General features: G+C 34.2%; 3 protein-coding genes across 7 annotated transcripts; 2 read left to right on the forward strand and 1 right to left on the reverse strand.

Annotated features, from left to right (window-relative positions):
- The first annotated feature begins 1,020 nt into the window (after window positions 1–1,020).
- On the forward strand, window positions 1,021–9,874 carry LOC126920299 (beta-glucuronidase-like). 5 transcript variants are annotated; one of them, XM_050730425.1, is made up of 14 exons: window positions 1,021–1,513; window positions 1,596–1,684; window positions 2,440–2,575; window positions 2,704–2,833; window positions 3,411–3,593; window positions 3,774–3,872; window positions 4,550–4,726; window positions 6,156–6,388; window positions 6,863–7,142; window positions 7,324–7,598; window positions 7,868–8,129; window positions 8,548–8,736; window positions 9,178–9,316; window positions 9,405–9,874. In XM_050730425.1, exons 5-14 carry the CDS (start codon window positions 3,426–3,428, stop codon window positions 9,584–9,586), a joined length of 2,004 nt encoding a protein of 667 aa, XP_050586382.1. In that variant the 5' UTR covers window positions 1,021–1,513; window positions 1,596–1,684; window positions 2,440–2,575; window positions 2,704–2,833; window positions 3,411–3,425; the 3' UTR covers window positions 9,587–9,874. The 5 variants fall into 5 exon arrangements, with proteins under 5 accessions (XP_050586382.1, XP_050586381.1, XP_050586383.1 ...); XM_050730424.1 differs by lacking the exon at window positions 2,440–2,575; XM_050730426.1 differs by lacking the exon at window positions 1,596–1,684.
- LOC126920307 (zinc finger HIT domain-containing protein 3) lies at window positions 8,386–11,066 on the reverse strand. The gene is made up of 2 exons (XM_050730446.1): window positions 10,851–11,066; window positions 8,386–10,392 (listed from the first exon to the last, which is right to left on the reverse strand). Exons 1-2 carry the CDS (start codon window positions 10,919–10,921, stop codon window positions 10,056–10,058), a joined length of 408 nt encoding a protein of 135 aa, XP_050586403.1. The 5' UTR covers window positions 10,922–11,066; the 3' UTR covers window positions 8,386–10,055.
- Window positions 11,067–11,245: 179 nt separating this feature from the next.
- LOC126920308 (uncharacterized) lies at window positions 11,246–12,085 on the forward strand. The gene is made up of 3 exons (XM_050730447.1): window positions 11,246–11,659; window positions 11,755–11,801; window positions 11,898–12,085. The coding sequence occupies exons 1-3, from the start codon at window positions 11,575–11,577 to the stop codon at window positions 12,078–12,080; spliced, it is 315 nt and encodes a 104-aa protein (XP_050586404.1). The 5' UTR covers window positions 11,246–11,574; the 3' UTR covers window positions 12,081–12,085.
- The last annotated feature ends 89 nt before the right edge of the window (window positions 12,086–12,174 follow it).

The raw sequence follows: 12,174 nt of genomic DNA on the forward strand, positions 1-12,174 counted from the left end.
TGCAAATCGATTAGATTCCGTTAGCCTTTTTGGTTATGACGATTAAAAATTTCATTTATCTCAGATCTGATGTATCAGATGTGGGAGAATTTTAGTCGGCATTAGAACAACAAATAACTATTTGAGATAATATTCTTGTCGGTTATTTTCCAGTTGTTCAAAAATATAGAGAAGGCGATATTTTTAAAACATAACCGCGTCATGCATCGATAAAAGTTATATACACTTACCAAGAAAGCTAATTCTGTTATCTTTTACCCAGTGAAATATATGAGTATACAAAGAAAATGCCTGCTACAATGCGATAAAGTATAAAGTTCAAGTATATGCACGCGGAGAATTCAAACAGTGTCATCGCGATAACGCAATCTTTAAGTAAAAGGGAACGTCAGGCAAGAAATCCGGAAACTAACCTGCAAATGTTAACGAACTCTGTTTACACGGAATACTAATTTAAGATTCACTCAGAGTTAAGGTACCTGCGGCTAAGCGTAGCATACCTTGGTCTTCATTTTCTCGAAACAACCAGCCATGTTATCCTGTTTCTCGATATCTTGTGAATAATCGCAATTAATTGCCAGACGAATTGAATATAACGGTCAATAACGATTCTATACCGAATCCTGTTATTCACGGCGAATTCAAAATGCACGACTTAATTATTTAAAACGACGAGAAATTCGCCCAGAGCCTAAGAAACATATCGTAGGAAACAAAACATTCTTCGAACGATATAACGGATTTAAACGAATCGCCTGACCAGTCGAACGTTCGACCGCGTTATTGGCAAGAAATCAACGAGAATGAAATTCACCTGTCGCCGATTATCGCATATGTTTCGACAAAATTCTTGCATTACGACGCTACCCAAGACTTCGACTTCCCTCGAATGCTAAAATTTCTATAAATACGACATTTTCTCGAAGCTTAATCTCATCCAGGGAAGAAGGTTACACAAGTATTCCAATTACGCCTCTATGTTTGCACGTGGTTGATAATTAGAACGATAAAAAGAAACAAAGTGGGTAATTTTCGCAAACTGCGCGATTAAAATTTCAGAGAAACAAGACGGCGATGCGGAACGTCTCTGATAAAAAGATATCCGGTAGTGCTAGAAACTAGTCTTTCTGATGATCTCTTTCATTCACGTAGCTGAATTCGAAGCGATGATACGCGGCGACATAATGTTGTAGCAGGTTGGGCGCGGACACCCGATATATAAGAGCAAGCCAGTCGGTTGGCGAGCCACAGTGCGGTCCGATGGGATAGGTACAACCGATTCTCTAGTCTAGTAGCGTGTAAGATCCCAACAGGAGAGAACGTGCCAAGTTCCAACGACGCGACGAGCGATGCTGCATTAACCGCGTCCGGAAACGAAGAAACCACCGTAACTTTTCCTTTCTTCGGATAATTATCGCGAAATATTCGAACCAACGATTTACAGTGCCTGTTGCGCGACAATCTTCTCGAATGTTTGCCATTCGATAAACTTTTCCATCTAAATACAGAAAAGGTGAGTGTTTTGTACCAAATTGATCTTGATCGATAAAAACATCGAAAGTAATTGGTTCGCAATGGTTGGGAAATCGATATAGGTGATGGTTCATCGCCAGGGAACAAATCTCGCGATTGAAATACGCGGATCGTAGACATTTAGAGAAGAATAGGAAGAAGAATCTGATAGGTAACGATTTTCCCACTTCTCTGTGCGAGCACGTGTACTTTCGTAGATCTTCTGTTTCGCGTCTAACAAGCCGGCGAGTTAAAAATTTTCTTTCAAAATTCTTCTTTCAAAGTTAGATAATTCGTTGTGTAATAGCGCGTCATTTTTGTAACGATAAATCTTCCTTTTTCCGATCAAATGTGTCTTACTATCGGCGAGACATTTCTTTAATTCGCATAATTTCCTCGTTTCAAGCTTATGCAAAAATTCTTGACGAGAGACAACGTTTCTTTCGTTCATTGAAACGAGAGCGTGAGATATAAAAGTTCGAGAACCGTAACAAGATCTGTTGCACGTCCTTCTAAAAGTCTGGTCCTACTATGCTGAAATAGAAACTTCCAAATTGTATAAATAAAGCGGAAATAACAAACCTGATTACAACAGAACGCTGACGCGCTTTTGCTCTTTAACTCATCGATTAGGCCGATAAGCATTAATAAAGAGACTATCGCAAATCGAAACCAATAACAAATATAATAATGGTTATAACGAATAGCATTATCTGCGGTTAAAGCGAAGATCAACGATTTAGTCGAGATAATAATCAATAACATAACAAATTAGATCCAAGAAAGAACTGGACTTAAATATGAGTTAAATATTAAAGAAATGGACTGGATAAAAGAATACTTTAACAACAAAGATAAAATATTCGATAGCGACGAAACTTTCTCTCGTCTAATACGGTCTGATACGAGCGAATCGTGCTCTTGCAGTTCGTCAGGAAAAGATCGAAATTTTCTGTGCACATCGACTTTAGCAAAGCACGAACAACTACGAGGAATCGATGCGCGAATACGTTTCTTTGAACGCCGATGGGAAATTAACGATCGTTTAGCGGTGATTTCGCAGGTATTTGCAAAGCATGCGTATAATCGCATGCTTATAAATAATTGGACCGTCGATACGGTCTGTGAAAATATCATTCCCATCGTTATAAACAGTGGCAATTGTTACATTCTCACGATGTCCATTCGTAGAATTAGGGACAGCGACGACGGTGTGCACGTGCGACACGAGGAAACGATTTGATGCTTTGGGAAGGGAAGTCTGCTCTCGTAGGAGGGCACCGTGCCAGGAAGCCGATATTGATGTGAACGAGACCCTACGGTACACACCAGTTACTACCTCCTTTTATATTAAGTTAACCCATTAATAACCAACATTAATTTTTTATACACGCGGCCGAGGATGTTGCCTCTGTCGATCGGATAAAACGATCGATAATTAGGGTTTTTCATGCCTTCGATCAAATGTCTTTAACGAAATCAATTTTAGAGTTTCGGCGAACAACAAAATTAAGAATTAGATGCACGTTTATTATAAATAGTCTCAAACATTTAATATTTTATATTTAACGTACATACTTGACATTACGGACTTCTAATTCTTTATCGTTAACCGATATCGCTGATTATTCGTATAATTGAATTCAAATACACAGGATGAGCCTAAATAAAACGTTACGAGCTATTTCCTCGGAACCAACGCAGACGTCGATTTCATTTTTCCTATTTTACTCTTCAATGTTTCTAGGACGATCGCAAGGAGGCAAACATTTATCGTAAACGATCGCAATAAATTTACCGTTAATAAAAATTCTTTATTAAAAAAGTACTTCACCATAATTTCTTATGTTTCCAAAGAAAATAGAAACGTAATCTTTCGTTCGGTTATTTCGTTTCAGGAAAATCACGAAAAAATGTGGCGTTTAGTGTTTCTTGTAATTAGCGCGGTAATGGCTGGGGAATCGGGTCCAGAAATTGAATATCCCGAAACTCCAATAGAATATTCACCTCTGCCCCAGGAAGAGGATATACCCTCGCCACTCCCGGGAATGTTATATCCACGGGAAAGTGAATCGCGAGAGGTAATTTGAAATCTCTTATTTCTATCAGCGGTACACATTGTCGTGTACTTAAACGTGTTACTTTCATATCCCAAATTCTAGTAATAAAAAAGCTTTAGCTACGATATTAACATGTCAAATCGCTCATTCGATAATTAGATTATTCAATGATTAAATTTAATAAATTCATCTCTTATTAAGGTGAAATCTCTAGATGGCATGTGGGATTTTGTCATTTCCCCATCAGGAGACGCGCTATTGGGTTATAGAGAGGCATGGTTCGCCGATGAACTATCGAAGGTATCGTAAAACAAAAAACACATATTTTTCATTTCTCTTGTGGTTAAAGAAAATATAGCATATTCCTATCGATTTAAACAAACGAAAGTAACGTTAAAGTAATACGAAAAGAAAATCGTTTCGTAATATCTGTAAGTAGATAGTGGATTCTTACAAAATATAAGAACGTATCAAAGTACGTATGAACGCATGTATATAAAAATACTCTACTTATACTAAGTTCGTCGTAATATTTGATAGACGAAATAAACTTTTATTTACGTTTTAACTCTCTCGTTGTATCGATAGAAATATAAATTTACACGAACATGCGCGATCTACCGAGAACGTTAAAGTCATCGATCGCAAATTGCTATGTTAGATATACTATATACCTGATACCATACACCACATACATATATACATACATATATCCTATATTATAATCACCAATTTTTCATTAAATCGTAGTTTTATTTTAGTAGGTATTAAATTACAGAAATTAGATTTCCAAAAGTTCAAAATGTAAAACAAGGTACGGTTTAAGGTGACTTGCAAATAGCGAAAGCGATACATTTTGCTTAATTGTACCTGTTGCATAAACGCGCAGAATCGAAGTCGCGTAAATATAAATTTTACGAAATTATACGTTGTCAACGGGGATTCACTTATGTACGTGCGTACGCTGCTTCGTCTAGGTAGGAAATGTGATGCAAATGCCAGTACCTTCGTCGTATAACGACATTACAACCTCCAGGGATTTGAGAGATCATATGGGCAGCGTTTGGTATCAACGATCTTTCTTCGCACCTGCTTCTTGGCGAGAACAAAGAGTCTTTGTCAGATTTGGTTCTGTCAATTATATCGCGCAAGTGGTAACTATTTTACATTTCTATTATTTTACTATTTTACTATTTTTACAACAACTTTTTCTATCCTTCGTTAACGTCGTACGATCGACGCAAATTCTCAAATACAAAGAAGATGTAACAAACGGCAAATCATTAAACTTGAAATAGATTTAATATGTTCGTGATTTTTGCACCTACTTCGCGCCATTCTTCGAGGAATACTTTCTTCGAGTCTTGCTTAGACGTAATACGATGCGTTATAAATTCTTTTTCCTAATTCAGAACAAAGATACACTGCAGGATTTAGATTTGCTATATTAAAAATGATCTACCGTCTAACAGTATAGGCTGCATGCTTGAGATCATTATACCGTTGAAAATAATAATCTTGTCCTACATTTTATATTTCCGCACTTTTCCTTGAAAATATTTAAATAACCACATTTGTCCAGGATATATGACCTCCTACATCAAGAAAAGCTCATACAACTCCGTACCATTACCCCATCACCCCTGTGTTTGATGGCTTGGACAATGTTTTATTCATCTAATGCAGTATTCGGTATTCGCCATATTAAAACCCGTCCATCACATTGAAAAATATGAAACTTGCTTTCGTCTGAGAACGGTATTTTGTCCCAGAATGCTATATTTTCGTGTATACATAATTAACAGCGAACTACGATCATATATGTTTTCTTGCTTTGTTAATTCATGGTTTTCGTCTTGCAACTCTTGATTCATATCCAGCAATTCTCAGTGGACTTTGAACTGTTATGAGGCGTCTTTCCTTAGGTTCGCTTTTTACTATTCCAATTATTTCCGAGGATGTAATCTTAGGTTCTTCTCTTGTTGTATCGACTATCTTTCTTTTTCCTCGGTCTGTAAGCCCCTGGACGTCCGCTTCGTGTGCCACTTGTTACATCTTTTTTGCCAAAGAATCGTTTAATCACACTTCTCACGGTATGCGGTTAGGCACATAAAAATCTCCAGCCGATGGCATGGAGACGCAGAGTTGTCGGCCAACTCCGGCCGACCAGACTTTTATATGCCTAAACCCACACCGATATTTCGTTTCGAAAGGAATGGTACGACCGAGACGAATAAAATGGGAAAAACTTAGGGCGGCGTTGCCTTGAAAAATAGATTTATCATTATTCGCAGTATCCTCTTCGAGCCTGACAAAGTTCGCAAAGAAATAATAGTCGTCAACGTTACTTACACGATGCTGGGCAATGTCGATTCTTCTCATGTTACAGCGGGCCATATTCGAAATTTTCCAACTATTTCTTCGAACTTTCCCAGGCAGCGGTATGTAACGCTGACATTGTCTGTATGCAAAACCGACTCCGCATACCCTGCGGACTTCGCCCGCAACATATAAATATGTGTATCGTTTGGTTATAATACATACATATACGTATGTTCCTTTTGTGTTCTTTTTGTGTTCTAGTGGATAAACAATGATCTGGTAACGAACCATGAAATGGGTCATCTTCCGTTTGAAGCCGAGATATCTTCGTATTTGATTTATGGCGGTAAAAATCGCATAACCGTCGCAGTTGATAATACTTTGCTTCAAACTAGTATACCACAAGGAAAAATTATCTTCACTCCCGTCGATAACGGAACGATACGCCTGCAAACTTACACTTTCGATTTTTTCAATTACGCTGGCATACACAGGTAGGCATGGAGAAGTCAGCGTTTATACGATCTGTATATTCTTATATCTTTTTAACATCAACAAGATATATCGAGCGCTTTCGATACTTGAAACAAATCGAATATAATTTTACTTATATATAAATAGCAAGGAATATCATATACGTATACATGTATGTGTTTTTCCTGCAGTAAAATAGCACAAAATATATGTGTGTATAACTGATTTATATCTATAAAATGAAATTTATATCACGTAGTAAAATGGCCTATTTGTTGGCCTTTCAAAAAATCTCGCCTTTCTCACTGATGCGTAGAAACAACGGTGACAAAATAGATTCATAGAGATACATATTTACGAGACGAACAAAAGCAAAGTAACAGAGCGGAATAATTCACGCCAAATAGTTGAAAAATACGTGCGGGCAAATTTATCGGTTTTCACCGCGGCGATAAGATATCAGACAGAGTTAACGTAACGTTTCCAAATTACAGACCAGTTTTGCTGCATACAAAACCACGCGTCTATATCGAAGATATTACTGTAAAGACCGGACTAATCGGTGATACTGGTATCGTAAAATACATAATTCAACCGGCAGGCCTGCAGGAGCATGAAATTCCTATCTGTAGAGTAAGCCTGTTCGATGCCAAGGATATTTTAGCTGTACAGGAGCCTATTTACGGACTTTCCGGTACGCTAAAGGTACCATTTCCTAAGCTCTGGTGGCCTAGGGGTATGAATCCTAATCCTGGATACCTTTACACCCTAAAGGTATGTAACGTATACTCTATCTTTTTTCTCCGTTGTTCTTCCTTATTCCTAAAATGAAAGTAACGAAGCGATTGAAACGATTCTTACAAATTATTATCTTCTATCTATATTTCAACCAAAATTTACCCAAACCTGCAAAATATATTGCAAACGTAACTAGGTATAACATTACGATTCTAAGGTTACATTGTCGGTGGCGAATGACAGCAAAGTAGACGTCTACAGGCTTCCAATTGGCATCAGAACATTGGCCTGGACGAATACGAGTTTATTACTTAACGACAAGCCCGTGTACATGCGAGGATTCGGTAGACACGAGGATTCGATTCTGAGAGGACGCGGTCTCGATTTGGTCACCGTTGCTAGGGATCATGAGCTGCTACAATGGATCGGAGCTAATGCCTATAGAACCAGTCATTATCCTTACAGCGATGAAGTACTCGATACTGCTGACCGGTAATCCCCACTTTCTACTTTTTATCGTGTAAAAATATCCAATATTATTAATGTATAAATTATGTGCCTTTTTTTAAAAAAGTTTTTAATGTAAAAGACGAAGCGGTATCGGGTAAAGCCGAGACCGTGTAATGAGAGTAATCGCGTATATATTATATATCATTTATATAAAAAAATATCACATAATCAGGAGAGGTCAGCATACTCTTCAATTCGATTTTACCTTTAACTGCTACATATATATCTTTTACTTTATTTGTTTTCCAAAGGTTAGGCTTTCTCATCATCGGCGAATGTCCTTCGGTAGACACTGAAAATTTTTCACCGATTCTTCTTGCACGTCACAAAGACTCGTTATCGGAACTCATAAGGAGAGATAAGAATCGACCTTCGGTAATTATGTGGTCCATCGCGAATGAACCGAGGACGCAACTTCCGGAAGCTGGTGAATACTTTAAACAAGTTGCTCATCATACGAAAACACTCGATCCTACCAGACCAATTACTATTGCCATGGCTCGAGCAGTTCAGGTTACTTTCGCAAATATTTATATCGTACAGTCGTTATCGTTTTCCTTGCAGAATAGAATATCCCAAAAAACTATGTATCGCATCTTTCCTCTTGACGAAATCTCGATATAAAGTCTACGCTTTTACACTCTCCAACGATGAATTTACGTAGCACGTGGTGGCTGAAGATCGAATGAAAAAAATTTGTTTTTTCGCAAATTAGACGTATAACAACTGCGATTGTGAAATTTCAATTGTCGAATCGAATTGTATAGAATTCAGTTTGAAATGTTAATACTTTATTCTTGGAAAAAGTGTTATGTACATTTGTGGCATAACTAAACGAATTTTTCTTCGATATCCAAATACATGCGTTAATTTACAAAAATTAATACATTTGACTCGAATCTTTAATAAAAATCACATAATTATTTTGTAGGAAGACAAAGCAGGCGAATACCTTGATGTAATTAGCTTTAATCGCTATAACGCTTGGTATAATAACCCAGGTCGGCTCGATACAATAACGACCAGAGTTATAGAAGAGGCTGAAGCGTGGCACAGAAAATATAATAAGCCTGTGCTTATGTCCGAGTATGGAGCTGATACTATGCCTGGATTACACGAGGTGAGTTATCCAGTAATTACATGGAATTCAAACCAAATCAAAAACAGTAGCATCTATTAATTTTTTTTTATGCTTTAGGATTTTCCACGTTGCAAACTTATGACTTAAACATCAGAAGTAATTGTCAATATATACATATATATTAATATTAATGTCGACGATATTTTATTGTCTTTAAGCTAATTACAAGATCTAATTACATCTTTCATTCATATTTAATTAGTTGAGTTTAGTGTTAATCCTTTTGCTGATACATTTCGTATTAAATATTAGGAAACATTTCACTAGGAATAAAATATCATTTTGAATCTATATATGTATTGCTGCAATCTATAAATTGTTAACAACTACTTTAGTATAGATAAAATATTTTAAATCTTAATTAAAAGAAATTCTTTGGACTGTAGTTCAAATTTATCAACACTGTTCGTTATTTTCCAGTTGCCTGAATATATATGGAGCGAAGAGTATCAGAAAGAAGTATTATCTAAACATTTTGAAGCCTTTGATCAACTAAGAAACGAAGGATTTTTTATTGGGGAATTTATTTGGAATTTTGCCGACTTTCGAACAGCTCAAAGTAAGCAAAAGTATCGAGAAGAAAAAAAACAATTAAAGCTATTAATTAATACAAACACTAATAGTTAATAATAAATGTATGTTTATAGCATTCATTCGAGTAGGTGGCAACAAGAAAGGTGTATTTACAAGAGATAGACAACCAAAAATGGCAGCTTATCATGTTCGAAAAAGATATCATTTTCTTCAAAAGGAATTGGACGGAACAGAAATACCGACAGATCTCGAAGATTATATATCGCTTCACTATTCCTTTCATTCAAGGCTTTGATTATCATATCTTTTAGTATTTTGCTATTTTTGTTAATCACTTTTTAAAGAGAACAATTTGTTATTTATCTATATGTAAACATTGTATCAAAATTATTTGCTTGTTTGTTTCTCTTTTAATATGTAATCTTCATCTTTATGAAAATGCTATCATCCCTGAAGTCTACATATTGCCACCATTATATGAGCATACATCAGTTATTATCATTTTATGTTTAATGCAAGTTTTACATTGATTTTTTAATAAATGTTTTTATACAAAATATAACATTTATAACATTTAATATAACATTTGTTATTTTATATCTATTTATAACAATTTAAAAATTCATTTGATTAACTATAATGCTATTTAAGCTAAAGAAAATATATTACCGATTATATAGATACGAAGGAGAAGTATAAATATATAGAAATATTTTATTGTAATTTCTTTGTACGTGTTCTAATGCGATATAGATCTATATATATTAACATGATTCGTCATTAACTTCAGGTTCAACAACTTTCAAACAAGCATCTGCCATTTCTACGAATATTGGTTCAGTCATAGCTGAAGCGATAGCACTTGTTGGATTCTTATCTGTTAAGATTCCACGCATTATATTTCGTACATGCGGATTCTTTAAGCAGTTCTTCAATTCTTCGCTATGACGTAACTGGTTCAATTTTTCAATGGGAACTGTGTCTTCTGTTGGGAAGTCATAATTAATTTTATTCTTCGTATCTTCTATAACTTTGTTCTCCTGAGACTTTGGTGGCTGACAATTATTTTGTTTATGCGCCTTACAGCAACCTATGGAACAACTAATACACACAATAAATTATTAAACTACAGAATAAAGTTGTCTTTATAAGAAATATAATATTTTTAAATCGAAGAAAGAACTGATGCAATATTAAGGGAATATTTGTGCTTTTAATGTACTACTAACATACAAATATTTCCATATGAAGAAGTTTATCAATTTTGATTAAAAGAAATCTGTTCTTATTATTTATTTTGATAAATCTTCGTTAAACATAAACAGAATTTTCTTATCTCACAACCAAATAAATACAAACTAATAACAAATATTATTACATGTTACTATGCATTATCAAATTAAATAATTTATATTTTGATTAAAATTACAACAATATCATTTACAACATTTCAAATACATATGATATACATATGTACGTATTCGTATTTCTTAAAATCATGAAGCATTAAACCTTATTTAAAATATTGTAACTATGAACATAACCTCTATCGTACTTACTAAGCTTCTTCACATACAGGACATTTATACGAACATTTCGTTTTCCCGCATATACAACAAATATTTGCCATGATGGTAACCACACCGGTACATCACACAGTTTTAAACAATTAAATATATCATTTAAATTAATTTCTGATTACGCACTTTATGCATCTACCGTTTGTGATTGTTTACTTTTGACCGTGTGACAGACAAAAACTGACATGTGACGAAACACGAATGATAAGTTAAATAATATATTTAAAATATGTCGATTCTATCTATCCATCATTCTATCAAATATAAATGACATAATTAAATTGAATATAAATAAAATTTCATAAAATCAATTTCTCGTGGCTTTGCATATTCACCGTTATTTTCTTGTCTGGCATTTAATGTCGAACTTAACATTCTTGCCATGATCCGTAACTATTTTCATAGAGAAAAGTCAAGACAGAATTCAAACGCGATATTAATATTTATAACGTCATTAAAATTGAACGATTTGCTTAGCATCTAAATAGCTTGATTTTTAATGTGTAATATATCATGTGTTCGAAAATTAACAAGATATCCTGTTGTATTAACTACACGTGCGTTGAACATATAGATTAAAATAGAAATATCAATTTTCCATAGTTTTCAACGAGAAATACATATGTATTTAGACTAGATACGTTTTTATTGCTATAGAAAAGATTTAAATAAATTCTAATTTCTAAGTTAATCGACACAACGAATGTATAATTTGAAGGATTCAAATACAACAAATGTAGTTTCCGTCAATGAAAAGATTTCAGAAAAAGTCTATCATCGATCAAAAGGTATTTTAAATTGCCTTGAAAGAAAAAGTGTTATATAAAATTATTTTTATTCTTAAGTCCATGTACGAACGTTGTTCATTTATTCGTTATTTCAGGCCTTACTGACAGCTTACAAAAAGTGGAAAAATTAGAAAATAATAAAGTAAGTTTAACGATAAAATATATTACGTTTAAGGAAATTTTATATTGAATTTTATTTAATAATATACTTAATAAATTTATTCTTTCAAAATAACAGCATGATGTATGTCAATCACCAGAAATAAATATTAGGAATATAAGAAAGATAAAATGTCTACCTATAAAATTTCAAAAATTAATGATTCCAAGGAAAAATACAAAATTGAGTTACCATTTCATTAGTAAGATTTTATGTCATCTATCAATTAACAATTTTATTCTTATTATTAATTATTTTTGAGCCACATAGCCATATACGTGATATACTAAAATAATAATGGGATTTTGCTATAGAAAAGAATAATTCATCAAATATATTAAGTGTGCGAAGAAAT

Source organism: Bombus affinis, chromosome 9 (assembly GCF_024516045.1).
Source record: "Bombus affinis isolate iyBomAffi1 chromosome 9, iyBomAffi1.2, whole genome shotgun sequence".
NCBI classification, from domain to species: Eukaryota; Metazoa; Arthropoda; class Insecta; order Hymenoptera; family Apidae; genus Bombus; species Bombus affinis.